The following is a 16129-nucleotide window of genomic DNA, read 5'->3' on the forward strand; positions in this document are numbered from 1 at the left end:
CCCTTTGTTTCAATCTCAGTCTCTTTTGGCAAATTCCCCATGGATGAAGTTTCTGGTCTACTGTTTTCACTCATTTTAATAACCCGTCAGGCTTTGCACTCCCTATTTTCTCTTCCTCAGGCACTCTGGTATTTCCCACTCTGCAAAGAGCTGGATTTCATGCAAGGCTTAGCTCTGTTCCTTGATTTACACTCACTCACATGACCACCCTGCTTCCCATCCCTTTCACAGAGCTCCCAACCAGTTTACTTTCAGCTACCCCCTCTGAGCCCCACTGGATTCTTAAGACTACAGTCGCTTCATGTACAGATATTATTTTTATAGATTGCTCGGTGCCTGGGTTGTATTACTCAAGCCACTTCCAAATGAAAACATACCTGGATTTTTTTGAGTTTAGCTAAAATCATCTAAACTTTTCCTTCAGGGGAACTTTAAAAAAAACCCAACAAAAACAAACACACACACAGACAAATCACTCTCAGTGGACAATTAATAGTGTAGGGTACAGAAAATGTCCACAGATCAATAGGCACTGGAACACCAACATGATTAAATCTCTACCAATTTCAGGCTGCTGCTAACAGAACCTGTGTGACAGATCAACATGGAGTCCTGTTATAGTTCTTCTCTACAGCCACATAATATCCTACTTTTCAAAACTTTAAACTGTTTTGTTTTTCTTTTAAGATAGTATTTAAGGAAACAGACAAGAGCCTACTTGATGACCATGGTACAGAACAGTGCCGAAAGGTAGCAGAACCCCAGTTGATGATGCTTGTGTACAGTCTCAGGAAACTGGATTCTCATCGCTCTCCAAGGAACCAGAATGGGGAAGTAGACAAGGGAAATGACTGTTTGTGGAGTGATGTGATACGCAGGGGTAGAGAACTTGCTAGCTGAGGGGGTTGGAGCTATCATCTTAAGCAGAGGAAGACAGTTGAAGAGTCAGGCTGCCAGCCAGATGTACAAATGAGCAGAAGACCTTGTTTCCAGCATGAGTGGTCCTAGGCTGGGCATGCTACCAAGAACTTAACTGTTCCTCTCATATCTTTCTTTTATTTCTCTTTTACAGCAATATTTACAGGAGAGTACAGAGGTAAAATACATACATAGGTCTGCAGGTTGTGTCTGTGGAATAATACCTAGCTTATATGTAGTGCTCTTCATGAGTAGACCTCAAGTGCTTGATGGAGTAACGCAATCACACAGAGCCATTTGATACACTCTGCAGTCCACAAGTAGGCATGTAATTTTTATACACAGTACATGAGAATTTGGTACAGAAGAAGTCCTTAGTTATTTATTTATTCAGTGTCTAAATGGGAGATTAACATCTTTCTCGGTACACAACAGTAGTTTTAGCACTTTGTCATGGTCCACATCTTTTTTTCTTGTATTTTTCAAGTAGCTCACTGAGCAGCGATCTGTTCCATATCTTGTGCTCTCTTTAGTCACTTTACCAGCAGTGTTTTCTCTGAGCCATACTATATTGGTGTTATGAATACAAATATACTGAATAAACAGCTTTCTTTGTTTTGCATTCTCTACGTGCAATGTTTGTTTTGAATTAACTCGACTATTTCCTATTGGAAGCCTCTCCAAGATGATTAGAAGGAGGTGGCAGTTATGTATCTTGGGGATATTTCTCCAGAAATTTTGCTTCTCTTTCTTTTACATGCTGCACCTTGTCTATTCAGTGCTATTCTGAGTTACACGGACAATGGGAATCCATTTCTTAGATCTCCCAGCATACCTGATTTATTTTCATACTTAGACATGGATTTCTGTATCTGCCTAATCTATTCCAGAGTGATAGGAATGTCAACATTTTAAAAATACAAATCTGACCTTTTATGGTTGTAAGTTTTGAATGACACTAAAAGAGTAGATCTCTGAGTTAGAAAAAAACCTAAACTATCTAACCATGGTCTTCTGAGACAAGCTAGGGGTTCAGTATGTGTTGTCAGGAAAGTCTTAACAACAAATGTCTTTATGCACTTCCAGATAGCTAAAGTGGTTGATGCATATGTTAAAAGACTCAAGACTGGATTTGTACTTCAATCTGTATGGTATCTCTAGAGGACTAATTTCAGTAGGGAAGCAGTGTCCCCTGGTTTGTTAACATGAAGCTAATATTTGATTCCCTTTTTTCCCCCTCTTTCCCAGCTGAACCTAGAAATGTGTCCAGAGATCAGAACAAGATCGTTGGGAATATCAGTGGTAGCAGTTTGGAAAAGGAGCAGAAATCTTAAGGGACATTCATCTTAAAAGTTCTTACTCTACCTACCAGGATTAGTAGAATTTATGATAGTTTGTCAGAGTATTTATGGTTCAGTTCAATATTCATTCCAAGAAATCAGAATCCTACTTTTTTGTACTTACACAACTGAAGAACCCACCTGGGAAGAGATGTCCTCTTACTGTCTTTTATCTTAGATCTTAAAATGTTGTACCGCAAAACCTCTATTTAATCTAATTTTAGGCTTTTCCTCAGCAAAGACTGCTGAATTTGCCAATCTGTGTGTTGTGGGTTTAAAGCCCCAGAGGGACAAAGATGAAGCCAGGAAACTCATTGCACTTGCAACTGAAACCCAGAGCTCATCACAATTTAAACAGACTTTCACTTTAGACCTAGTACGCCCCTACTTAGCTACATTACTCTCCTTGAAAATCTTATTTTAATGTAGAATTGTAATTATTCCCTTTGCATCAATAAAAAAAAAGAAAGGAAAAGGAAAAGCAATAGGAAATTAATGCATAAAATCAGATTAAAGATTTGAATTTTCTATGAGAGGAGCCTGGGGACAGGTTTGGATGCCTTCACTGAGTATAATATATTTCCATGATAATTATAACACTGACAGAGACAGGATTAATCAGAGATCATGCTCCAGCACTTCACTGGGTTTCTGCTATTTACCATCTTCCCGGTGAGTTTTATGTATAAGGAGTTTTGTAGGCAGTCAAAAAGTAAAATTAAATTGAAAATTAACACAAATGCAATAGTAAGACTGAGAAGTACAGCATATAAAAAAGGAAATCCCAGAAAGGTACGTTCGCTACAGAAGTGTTAACGGAGCCTGCTGAACCTCACAGTAGCATATTAAAGAGAATCGTGGTTAAAGAGGAATAAAATATATGACAGATGTGCAACATGGACGTTTCTACAACATGTTCACTTGATCCTTTCACATTTCCTGACTTGCATGCGTGCCTCTTTCTTTTTTAGAAGAGATAAAAGCAGGGTAGAGAAAAGCACTGCTATCACTTCAGCAATGCTGCCTTAACTGAGGTGGCCTTCTTAACTCAGGAGGCCTTAAAACTCAGGAGCCCTTAAGCTGTTAAGAGTGCCCTAATACCAAAGCAGTTCAGAGACCCCAACTGTTCTAAACCACTTTAGCTTTGAGGTGACCTACAAAATCTAACAGAAAGGGTTCTGACACACATACAGACATGGGCTGTGTAAAGGAAAACGACCAGATATTTGGTTTTATGCTTTAAAAACAAACACGTTATTAAACAGAAGATAGCATTAAAGATCTCAGCTGTTAGTTACGAAATGTCCGGAGAAGTTCCAGCTTTTCTATAGTTGTGGATGGCTCTGACTATAAGGGCCTTATTCTGACAAAAAGATACTTCAATTTGCTCATTCTCTCACGCTCTTTCCTTCCGCCCTTAACCACATCTACCAGATAATATTCCAGTCACTCCCCCCAACCCAAGTCTCTCTACATTCAGCTACCATGCAAGTTTGACTTCACCCTTGTGGTGGATCTCACCATCCTTCTTTTTCCCCAGCCAAGAATCTGGGATTTCTTTCTGAGCCTCATTCTATCTTTTTCCCCCCTGCTCCTCTTGGTAAGCACACAAGTCAGCCAAGAGAATAGGCCCATCTCACCTCTTCTCATCCTAGCTTTCCCACAGGAGATGAATATTTGCCTCCTGAGAAATCCTGGGCATTCTCTCCCTCACGCAGTGAGGCATGGGTGGATGAAGAAGAACTCTGAAATGTTACATTGTGCATATGTGATCAGAAGAATGGAAAAAGATACTTCACAGTTTGCTTCTGTGATACCACATTGTCTGCCCCTACCAGACAATGTTTGTTTCAAAGTTTGTTTGTTTTTTTAGGTCAAGTATATTATCAATTTGAAAGAGAGCCAATACCACTGTTTTTGATGCATACCAAGAGGTTGCTGAAAAGGTCAAGGTTTAAAGTAATTTTTTTTAAATTCAGAATTTCTTGAAATGCTGTTCTACTCTGAAAAGCAAATGCAAAAATGGCATCATTTGATCTCAATTATGCCTTTATCAAATATGCTTATTTTATAAGTAAGAATGCTTCCCCGGGACAGGCTTGCAAAAAACTCTATTTGGGGTGTATCATAGTCAAACTAAGATAATTCCTTTTAGCACATCATTAGTAATAAAGCTTCTACAGGCCAAATTAGGTCTTTAGCTATACATGTCTATCATCCTCAAATTACATCAGGCCCTTGATTACACTCATGCAAACCCACTGGTCTTGATTCCAATTTTACTTACACCATTGTGAATCAAGATTGACTTCAATGAAGTAAATAGAATCACCCCTCTGTATAATGGATGTGACATCAGAATTAGGCCTCTTCTCTTCAAGGTATGCCCTCCATGATACCTGTGCAACCTGTTGCCTTCAGTGGGTTTGTATAGTTATAAGTGACTGAAATTTACTAAAGCATTTTGTTGATTACCAAAAAGAAATAGAATCCACCTTGTTCTCTTAGGGTTTGCCTACATGGGAAAGTTTTACCGGTTCTACATAGTTACACAGGTATAACCCCTATGTGGACATACTAATTCTGGTATAAGAATGGTTGTTTTCAGTTTAGCTTAAACCCGTTCCCAAACAACAAATTAAACCAAAAAAAGCCACTTTTATACCAGAATTAGAGTGTTCACATAGGGTGTGTGTGTGTGGGGGGGGTCAACTATATAACCAAACAACTATATCAGTTTAAATTCACACCGTATGTAATACTGAACACATATGCCCTTGTAGACAAGGCCTTTGTTGATTTGCCTTGACAGTACTGGGAGTAAAGCAGTAAAAACATACTTTTGTCATTACAATCAACAAATCTGGCTCTGAAACCACAAAGGAAACAGTTCTGATGAGTAAGAAAGTACCGTTTTTATACTGTAGCATTACAGAGTAGAAAAAAATTTGGACTGATTTTTTCTTCGATAAGGACTATGAACAAACCATGACTTTACATATACCATCTGCCACTGAAGCATGTAAGAACTAAAAACACCACATTTGTTTGTTTAGTCTGATTGATTTAAAAATGTGTTAATGTGGAGCACATTGCTCACTGTAATCTACTTCATTCCTATACAAGTTTGGAAGTATATTAAATTCAGAGCTTAAACTTGACAACTGACCTTTCAGAACTAAATACTTAGTCCACCTGGTAGTAAAATGAATCCACTGCACATTCTGGCTAATCCATTTTATTTTCTTTATAAATGGATCATTGGAACCACTGACCCATCTGCTCTTGGAACATATTAAAAAAGGACTTATAAACCAAGTAACTGTTTTCTTGACCAGTTTACATATTGCTTATGATTATGCAGATTGTTTCCAGAAGCACAGAAATATGATGCTAGTGCCACATCAGATCTACATTAACAGCAAGAACAGTCACAAACAAAAGGACCACCCTATAATTTTAAAAAACTCCTCAGAGTTCATTTCTATAGCTGGCTATAAATATTCTGAAGACAAAACAGAAACTGATTTTCATAAAAAAAATTGAGGAAAAATGTCACCACTTTCTTTGAAACAATTTTTTGTTGTTGTTAGAAAAGGTGATGGAACAACCCGTTTCAAAAGATCATTCCTCTTCCAAAATTTCACCAATATCTTCATATGCTTAAAAACAGTCCAACACTGCCACATGGTGGCCAGGAATGGGCACTGTTCATTGTGAAATAGTGTTGAGTAATGGAAGTGATAACATCTATCTGAGAAAAAAACACATTAAATATCTAGTCCATGAATAACCACAGCCATAAATAAAAAGAAAAATGAACTCTGAGAACAGAGTCTTTATGAAGGAAATATAATTAATCTAGCAACAGCCCATGTAAGAAAAATAATTTAAGATATTTTGTGAGTCTTTAGCAGCGTCGTTACCCTCCCCCCCTGAGGAAAGCAGTTTCCACCCACACATTTCTCAGTACAGCATGTACTTGCCAACAAGCAATATTTAAGTGTAACTAAAAAGTCTAGGACCATTTATTTCATTTTATTGTTTTTAAAGGCAGAAGCTTTTAAACAATGTAACACCACTTGGCATGAGAGACTTTTTCTTCCTGGAGTTCAGGAAGTCATAGAAATTTAATTTTAAAATTATCTTTTACATAGACTTTTTGATTGCTGCCTTTCTCACACTGAAGAGATAAGCTTCATAGATAATGTTTAAGAAGTTGTCATCATTCTGAAAAACAAAATAAATAAGACTTGTTACTGGAGGATCATAGTTCTCAAGTTAAAAGATTCTGAATTCATTCCATTTCAGGGTCTAATGAATTTTCAACCTTACCATCCCAGTCAAAATTGGCACTAGCAGGGGGTTTTCATCCTCAAACACACAAAAACAGAACACAAAACCCAAACACTTTGTTACCTCCAGCTAATAGCTTTAACAGCATTTTTTGCATACATTGGCAGCATGAAAAAAAGGGGGAATTCTCTTATCTCTTTTAGAAGAGTTGAAGTCACGGAAAACAGGAAATTTTGTAAATTCATGATGACGTTGGCTGGGTGAAAGTCAGACTTTTCTCTTTCCCACCCTGCAAGACTTCTGTAGTGATAACATATACTTGCAATTTCTTCCCTTCACCCTAATTATCACATATCTAGGAGGTCCTTTACACAGTTTCTGTTCCCCACCCACTACTGCAATAATAATACCACAGTGCCTGGGTGAGCAGGTGGGCTGTGTTTCTTCCTGTTCCTACACTAAATTCCATGCAGTCAAATTGCTGCACCTGCACTGAATGCCATTGGCTTTAATGGTCTTAATCTGCACTAGTTACTCCACCCATGCACACTTAAATAGCTGGCTGATTCTTGATCATCTGCTTAGGGTCTAACTGATCCTCATATGTGGAGCTGGGAAGGAATTTTCCCTCTCAAGTCAGATTGGCAGTGATCTTGGGGGTTTGAGCATTCCTCTGCAGCATGGGATATGGGTCATTTGCTGGGATCATCCGGGTATCTCTATCAATCAATTCCCAGCCACTGCAAGGGTCTCAGTCATTGGTGCACCTTGGTCCCTCCTATTGTCTGCCTGTAGCACATAATAATTTAGTCTCTAATGGGCTGTAGGCTTTGGTCTAATTTCAGTTGCTAGTTTAGTAGATGCTGGGTGGTGTTGGTGACCTGTGATATACAGGCGGTCAGACTAGATGATCTGGTGGTCCCTTTTGGCTTTGAACTCTATGACTCTTTAGGATAGTAGTTCTCAAACTTTTTCCATTCTGCAGACCATTTTGCACTAAAATATTTTTCCATGGAGATCTCCCTTTCCAACACTTCAATACGCCACACTGGCTGGTTCTCAAAATGGTTCAGTTTGCAGACCACCAGGATTTTACACACCACAGTTTAAGAACTACTGCTGCCGAACCTGACAGCCTGGCAGAGTGGAGGAACAGAACAACACAAATTACAAGGGAATGAACCAACCCATGCATGAGCATAGGAGGATAACTAAAATTAGGACAGTCCTTCCCCCCCAGAGCCTCCTGCACTCCATGAAACAGCTGATTGGGAGGTGCGGGGAGGGAAGGGGAGGCGCTGATTGGCGGGGCTGCCGGTGGGCAGGAGGTGCTGGGAGCAGGGGGCTGCTGATGTATTACTGTGGCTCTTTGGCAATGTACATTGGTAAATTCTGGCTCCTCTCAGGGTCAGGTTGGCCACCCCTGCTCTCCATACTATTGCAATAATCTTTGTACAAAGTATCCCTTGAAAGGTATCATTTGAAAACTCATAATTTGCCGATATATAATATCATGGTAAAATGCATGTAGCAGCGTTATATGTGAAGTTATAAACATAAGCTGAAATCATGACTAAAAGTAGGTTTTCCAGATAAGTCTGAGGAGTGGCCAAACCAGTTCCTCAGAGATAAAGGGCAAGCTGATGCCTCAGCCAGGTGTAAACAATGCTGATGGACCATTACCTGCTAAGTGGCCATTCTTTGGCAGGAAAGCGGGCAGAGGCAAAAATCTACATGTTAGCAAAGGAACAGCATGGAGTTTCCTGCCACAAAGACTGACTGTCCCCTGGCTCCCACCTGGAAATGTTTTTCAAGAGGGGGACTGAAAATATAAAAAGCAGGGGCAGATACCTCAAGACACTCCCTTCTTTCTCCCCCTGCCCATCATATTCATTGCCTCTGAAGAGACAAAGGAAACCGCCATTGGACTCTGGGGGAGGAGTCCTGTCCTAAAGAGTCTGGTCAGTAAGACTGCTGAAAGCATATGCTGAGGAAACTTTGAATCTAATGTAGTTTGTTAAGTTAGGCACAAATTGTGTTTTCTCTTTATTTTTGTTGTAATCATTTCTGACTTTTATGGGGCTTGGGCTGTCGTCCCCCCTGGTTATTTTTAGTAAAAGTCACAAACAGGTCACGAGCTTCCATGGATTTTTGTTTATTGCCCACAACCTGTCCATGATTTTTACTAAAAATAACCATGACAAAACCTTAACCTTATTTATAAGCACTCTGCATTCCATTATATAAATCATTAATGAAAATACTAAATAGTACCAAACTCAGGACTGACGCCTGTGAAATCCCATTAGATATGCCCTCCTTGTTGGACAGCATGAATATGGTCTTTCAATCAGTTGTGCAGCCACTTTATAATAATTTCATCTAGATTGCTTTCCCCTAATTTGCTTATGAGAATGTCATGTAGAACTGTGTCAAAAATTTTACTAAATCAAGATGTATTATGTCAGCTGCTCTCCCACCCCCATCTACTAGACTAGTAACCCTGTCAAAGGAGGAAATTAGGTTGGTTTGGCATGGTTTGTTCTTGACAAATCCATGCTGGCTATTCTATAACCCTGTTATCCTCTAGGTGCCTACAAACTGATTGTTTTGATCCAGTATCTTTCCAGGTATCGAAGTTAGGTTGACTGATCCTATTCTTCTCCAGATCCTCTTTGTTCCCCTTTTTAAAGATAAGTATTATATTTGCCCTTCTCCAGCCCTCTGGACTTCACCTGTCCTCCAGGAGTCCTTGAAGATAATTGCTAATGGTTCTGAGATTGCTTCAGCTAGTTCCTTAAATGCCCTAGGATAAGATCCATTAGGCCCTGTTGGCTTGAATACATGTAACTTATCTAAATATTCTTTTCCTATTTTGCAATCCTTCCTCCTTGTTAATATTAATTGTTTTGAGTATCTGGTCCTCTAACTTTTTTAGAGATGACTGAAGCAAAATACTCATTAAACACCTCAGCCTTCTTGATGTCATCAGTTATTAGCTCACATTCCCTGCTAAGTAGAGGATCTACACTTATGTGGGCAAGTAGCCTGGGCTTAGAAATTGGAACCCAAGACCTGTCCCTCTTTATTCCTTATAAATTATATACATTTACCTTTGGCATTTACCACATCCCCTTTAAAACCACTGTTTCTAGTATCCATAGAATTTGAAGATAGGAAGGATCCTAAAAGAGCACTCATTCCACTCTGTGTCAAATACAGGATTGTTTTCTACATAATATTCCTGAGTGTTTTGTCAAGACTATATCTGAGTCACGCAAGCTGGAAAACTACATTTAATTGACCTTGTTGTTAAAATATTTTCTGGATATTTATCCTTCATTTTTACTTGCTCACCTTCATCCCATTATTTCTTATTCCTACTTGAACTTCTCCTGCCCTCAACATGGATCTCTTTTAAGGATTTCCAAAGTACTGTATTGCCATTGAGATGCTCATCTTTTAGCTAAACTACATACATGTAAGTCGTTTTCACCTTTAAGCCAATTCCTGTAAGCCCATAACATCCTTGTTCTCTTCCCTGAATCCCCTCAAATTTATCATTCTTGAACTGTTGCACCCCAAACTGCATACATTAATCAAAACAGTTAAACCACAACTGTAGCAAGAGGGACTATTATCTCCTTAGCCAATGATTTAGTGCTTCTTTAATATATAGCCAGAAATAGTACAACTGCCAGTGGACATTTTAGTTTACTAATCTATCATTCAGACTGGTGGATGGGACCAATTATCCATCAGAGGTATTTAAATCAAAATGGGAAGGAGGGATACAAGCAAAGGGGGAATGTTTCTGATTCTTTACCTGGATCAGGTGTAAAAGTGTTTCCTGAAGCTGCATCTTGGTCAATGAGTTGCTGTTTACGACAGATGGCTCTGGATTCTGCATAGGAAGGAGAAGGCTAGCTGAATTAGAAGCAGATTCTTGATTTGCTGGTGGTAAGCACCCACTTTCACTTGCCTTTGGTGGAGCAGGTGTGGACTGTGTGAACAGCATGGGGGACATCAGCAGTGCAGGAGTCACAGTAGCAGGAATGCGCTGAGGTGGGATGACCTGCCCATACACAAATTAATAAAAAATGGAAGCATTTAAGCAATGTGTATATTCACTAAGAATACAGGGGTAAAGATGAAGAGGACTCCAGACAGAAATAGATTCACAAGAGCAGATATGCAGGGATACACTGAGGATTAAGAGTATCTGGGGCCCACAGCCACCCATCCAGTTCAAGATCACAGTACTCAATCTCATGTGTAATAAAGTCTATATATCTGGCAAATTGGTTAAATAGAAAATCAGCTTATTATAAAAGTTAGACTATTATAAATACTAGCACTGTAGAAGAATGACAAACTACAACATTTGAGGTCCTTCTTATAAGGATGGTCCTTCCATGTCCCCCGGTTTGGGTTTTGAGAATATGCTCGCTAGTATGAGAGTGTACTTTAATAAATATTTTGAATTTTATAGTACGTTTCATCTATAGCTCTCAAAATACTTTGGGGGGGGGGTATGCATCCTCATTTTACAGATAGAAAAAACAGGAACAGAAGGTTAGGTGACTTGCCCGAAGTTCCATAGTGAGTTGTTGGCAGAGTCAGGAACAGAATCTAGTTTTGACTTCCTGGCCCATGCTCAATGCACTAGACTAAAAAAACCTTTAAAGAAAAAGAGAACATCTTTACCAGAAACCTAGATGCTACTATGATTCTGTCAGAGTTCCCTTAATTTTAGTCTAAGCAGGGAGGCACATATTGATTTGAAAGTAGAGTGTGAGCCTGCAGAGTTTTTATCCTTTCAATTATGGGGTATATTTAGAACTATTAAATGTGCAGCACCGACAATGCTGCTAGGAATAAGATAATGTGACAAGTGCTCTTTAAATGTTCACCACAAAGCTCTAGCAATGGGCCTTAATTCTAATCTGTAGCTTTCCTCACTGCTCAAGTATCTGGCATTATTTGAGAGGCTTCCAGTGGGAGCAATATTGGGTGATTTTTTTTTAATATGGACAAACACCCATAGTAGCATCTTCTAAAGCTCTCTATGTAAGCTTGAAAGTTTGTCTCTCTCAACAACAGAAGTAGGTCCAATAAAAGATATTACTTCACCCACACTGTCTCTCTAATATCCTGGGACCAACATGATAACAACAAAACAAATATTTACTGTTATTTTATCTAAACTATTTGGGCACTATTCACCATAGTATGCAGTCACTCAAAAAAAGAGAGAAAAAGGACTAAGTTCTCAAGCTACTTTCTGATGGTAAATTTACAGGAGTAGAAAAACTTTCTAGAAGGATTTGTGGATATGAAAAAGCATGCAATATTATGCTATCACTAACTGCACTGTTTAGTAAATATTGTTTTTCTGCTTTTCAAAGCCAGACTGCTTTTAAAAAAGAAAACTATTTACGTGCAATTCCTATTCCCCATGATGCACAATCATAACAGAAAGAAGCAAGTCTGTGTTCCCTGCACATGAATGGCAGGTCTTCCCTAACTCACTGCGTGGCTGCTGCCAGCCAGCAGCGAAGGTGGTACACGCATGTCTGTGCTTGGAACACTGCTGGCCCCTAGTGTTACTTATTAGTCGTTCTGTTCTAACAAAATGACTAATGCTGGCAGGGATGTTTCTAGCTAAAATAAAAGTAATATGCATCTACAAAATTTGGATACAGTGTCAGGTTTTTAAAAATCAAAGATACCACTTTGCTGTATACAATCTGAGGAATAAGAATCAGTTACAGAAGTATAGAGGTACCATGTTGTGCTTTTAATAGCATGGACTTATTCTAGTCATAAACAAACATACAATGTAGTTTAGTAGGCATCACTTAAGAATTATTTGTTTTTCATGGTGAGGAACTGCTTTTCACCAGTATACGTAAAACAGAGGCTAAGTGTGTAAGTAACCCTGCCATGTACTGGTGACTGAGCAAGTTAATATTTGGCTAATGCAATACCCAAGTGATCCTCACACCTAAAATATTTGTCTCGGGATAAGAATAGAAAATATATGCACCTATTCCTTGTAAATGAAGTCTTAAATTTTCTGTGTAACGAATTTAAAAATGTATATTCTTGTTAACAAATGAGATCCTACATGTTCATAAATTCTAGCATTTAAGTAGCTTCCGTACATGTGGAGGATAGTCTCCTTCAACACAAAGGAGACTTTTTTCAGTTTAGCTATTTAGTTCAGATATTTTCAGTTACCCAAGTGACAAAATTTACCCAACGGCTTCTGAACTTCTGTTAGAAATGTCAGATGTTGATTCTGGTACTATTATTGTAATCTCTGTAGTACCTCCTGCAACTTTCATTGAGAGTGATTACTGTGGCTTGAAGGTCCTAAAGAATCTTTGGTAATGGAGTAACTTCAGATAAAACACCTTTGAGATGATTTCTTAGCTAGCAGGTGTGTAGGTGCCAAATTCAATGTTGCCAATATAGGACACTCAGGGCATGTCTACACTTACCAGTAAATCGGCACTGCTGCAATCGATGCAGCGAGTGTCAATTTAGCGGTTCTGGTGAAGACACACTAAATCGATGGGAGAGCACTTTCCCATCAATTTGTGTACTCCGCCTCCCTGAGAAACGTAAGGGAAGTCAACGGGAGACACTCTCCCATTGACACAGCACAGTGTAGCCACTGCGATAAGTGGCTCTAACTACGTTGACTTCAGTTACGTTATTTACATAACTGAAGTTGCATAAGTTAGATCGATTTACCGCAGTAGTGTAGACCAGCGCTCAGTCTATTTTGACACTACTTTGCCAGTCAGCCATTTCTCTTATCTTTGAATAATTCCTCATAAGGACACAAATCACCTTCCTAAAAATGTTGCTAATAGATTTTTTTCTGATAGAATTTAACCTGAATTGCTTGTTCATTCAACATCCACTGATTTATCTCTAGCTTCACCACATCAAGACTTAAGTCTCTGACTCACCATCAGCACAGCAGGACTTTAGTTTGTCAGTTGTACAGCACTGCAATAGGACAACAAGAAAAAATATGCTGCTTTGAAACAAAGTACTTACAGCTGGATAACATGGCACTTGGTGAATTTATTTTATATTGTTTGAGCTGAGAAATGTATTGGAACTCTTGTAATGTAAACTGGGGCCTACTATCACACACTAGCTGCTTGGAATTCCATATGTATCAAATGAGTCTCTTAGAACATTAGTAGTTAGAGTATGTGTTGTGGACTTCTGGCCATTTTTAGCGAGTATCACTTAGGACTAAAAACATTTCACCTAAAAATGTCTCAGCAAATTCTAGATGTAGCTGTTGCCAAGATTTTGTTGGTTAAAACCAGGGTACAAACATGTTTTTGTTACCATGCACTTGTACACAACTGGTGCACTCTTCTGCTGTTGATTACATCTGAAATTCAAACCCTGGATGCCAAATTTATCTGTAGCCTAGTTATTTTGTTATTGCTGTTCAGAAACTCCCTTTCTTAAATATTTGTTATTGCAGGTTAACTGTTATTACCCAAGTACCTCATCAAGTATAAAAGAATCTTTTGTGACTGGAAAGTTCATTCCACCATGAGGTAAATGCTCCTAAGCATTTTCATGAACTGGCCTGTCATAACTAAAAAAAGTGCCTTTCCAAGTTTAATTCAGAAATTATGGTATTTTTCAAATTTATTAAATGTTTTACTTGTGACAAGTAAAAAATACCAGTTGTACCACCACTGAGTACCATCACCACTACAAAGTACCACTTTTATGCACAGATAGAAATAACGCCCTATATTGAAAGTGTGTAACTGATTTAAGGCTGGTCTAAGAAGTGGTCTATTGTAAATAGGATAAATTATTTGTATAGTGTCAAGGCTACGGTAGGTACTCTTATGATCGTGGCATAAATTCATGAAAGCACTTAAGCACGTACTTAAGACCATCCCTATTCAGAACAGCACATGCTTAATGATAAGCAGGTGCTTAAAGTCCATTAGGGATCAATGCTTTCCCATTGGGAATTAAACATGCTTACTTGTTGCCTTTAATATGGATAGTTTCCTGAATCAGGCTAGCACTAGGCAGAGTGCCTCCTTTGTAGATTTGAGCATAACTGTTCAGCTTTTGCTATTTTTCCCTGCAATTAGTCTTTCCTTTCCATATGGGAGTTGAAAGTTCTTATGCCATATGGAGATACATCACAAGCCAATTTAAAACTGGGTTTGTAATGTGTCAGAACTATCGTTGAGAAAATACAAGCTATAGTCTCCTTATCATTGAAGAATCTTATCCGTTCCTTAAATATCCTTGGTCTTTTTTTTCCAATAATGAAGATATTGTTGAGACAGCATTCTATTCCTGGCAGATATCGTAAAATTTGCTTTATTGTCCTTTGATCTGTAGTAGGAGCAGATACCATACTGAATGATAAACAATTATAAGGAACAGACTTTTTGGTGCATTTATTGTCAGGATCTGCTTTGATTAATCTTGCTTCAGCATGTAAAAATATATTTGTGACAGATCTATTTAATTTAAATGTTTATTCACTGGACAGGGTGGCAAACAAGTCTTCAGTCTATAGAAAAGAATACTGAGACACACTGAGAGGGATTGACCCTGATTTTAAAGTCTCTACAGATTTTTACCTTCCCATCTTTTTCAATAATAGGTATAACTGGCTTGGCCAAGTCACTGAATTCTATAGGAAATCCTGTGCTAACTAGCCTTTCTTAGTCTATGTCTACTCTCTGACCCAATGGAATGGAATAGGTCATGCCTTACAGAATCTAGGTTGGTAGTGGTACTAATGATTAATCATATCTTAATCATTTTTATAGTCTGTAATAGGTCTTCTAAACAATGCTGAATGTTTCAAAGTCAGTACAACCAGTACAACACTAGTGGTTGTTGGTGTCTCAGCCAATAAAGCCATCTCCTGTGAGTCAATATGAATCTTCTTGAGTAATGCTTTGCCAAGCAAGGTGAGATTGGAATTGTAATAATTGTTGTTGCATTTTATGCACATTTACAGTAGTAATCTCTGGAATGACTTTTCCCTGTACGTATTTTTGCTCTCAGCCATTGTTTCTCTTTGAATTCTTCTAGTAAAATTACTAAGATTATGAAGCTAGTATCAAGTTCCATTCTGAATGGTTGTTCTTTTCATCTCAGGTTTACCCAGATATAATTACTGCTTTCTTGCCTTTTTCAAACACATGCAAAATGAGGTCACTATCACTTATCAATATCAATACCAATCTCTTTTTCTGAGATGGGTTATATTTTTGTTATTTCCTATTAGTACAAACTGGTTTATAATATATAGCTTGACACTTGATGATTTTCTAGGTTTGAATAGCACATTTTCCCCATGCTGTGTGCATGTTTCATAGTGAGTTAGACAACTTCTCACACTTATAGAATGCAGTCCCCTCACCCAGTGAAAACAAAAGTAATTACTGTGACTTTGGTTACCTTTTTGTTAGTAACTTTTAGGAAATGGATAGAAAATATCATAATGCCACTATATAATCCCATGATGTGGCCACACCTTGAATACTGTGTGC

General features: G+C 38.3%; 1 protein-coding gene across 1 annotated transcript in view; it reads right to left on the bottom strand.

Moving 5' to 3' along the window:
* Positions 1-6357: 6357 nt before the first annotated feature.
* DCP1B (decapping mRNA 1B) overlaps positions 6358-16129 on the bottom strand; it is a 59013-nt gene continuing 49241 nt past the window's right edge. The window contains exons 8-9 of the mRNA XM_065403351.1: positions 10381-10629; positions 6358-6488 (exon numbers count right to left, since the gene is read on the bottom strand). Of these exons, the coding sequence (XP_065259423.1) occupies positions 6408-6488; positions 10381-10629 (330 nt within the window). The 3' untranslated portion in view covers positions 6358-6407. The remainder of the gene's footprint in view (positions 6489-10380; positions 10630-16129) is intronic.

The sequence above is a fragment of the Emys orbicularis genome, chromosome 1 (assembly GCF_028017835.1).
Source record: "Emys orbicularis isolate rEmyOrb1 chromosome 1, rEmyOrb1.hap1, whole genome shotgun sequence".
Classification (NCBI taxonomy): domain Eukaryota; kingdom Metazoa; phylum Chordata; order Testudines; family Emydidae; genus Emys; species Emys orbicularis.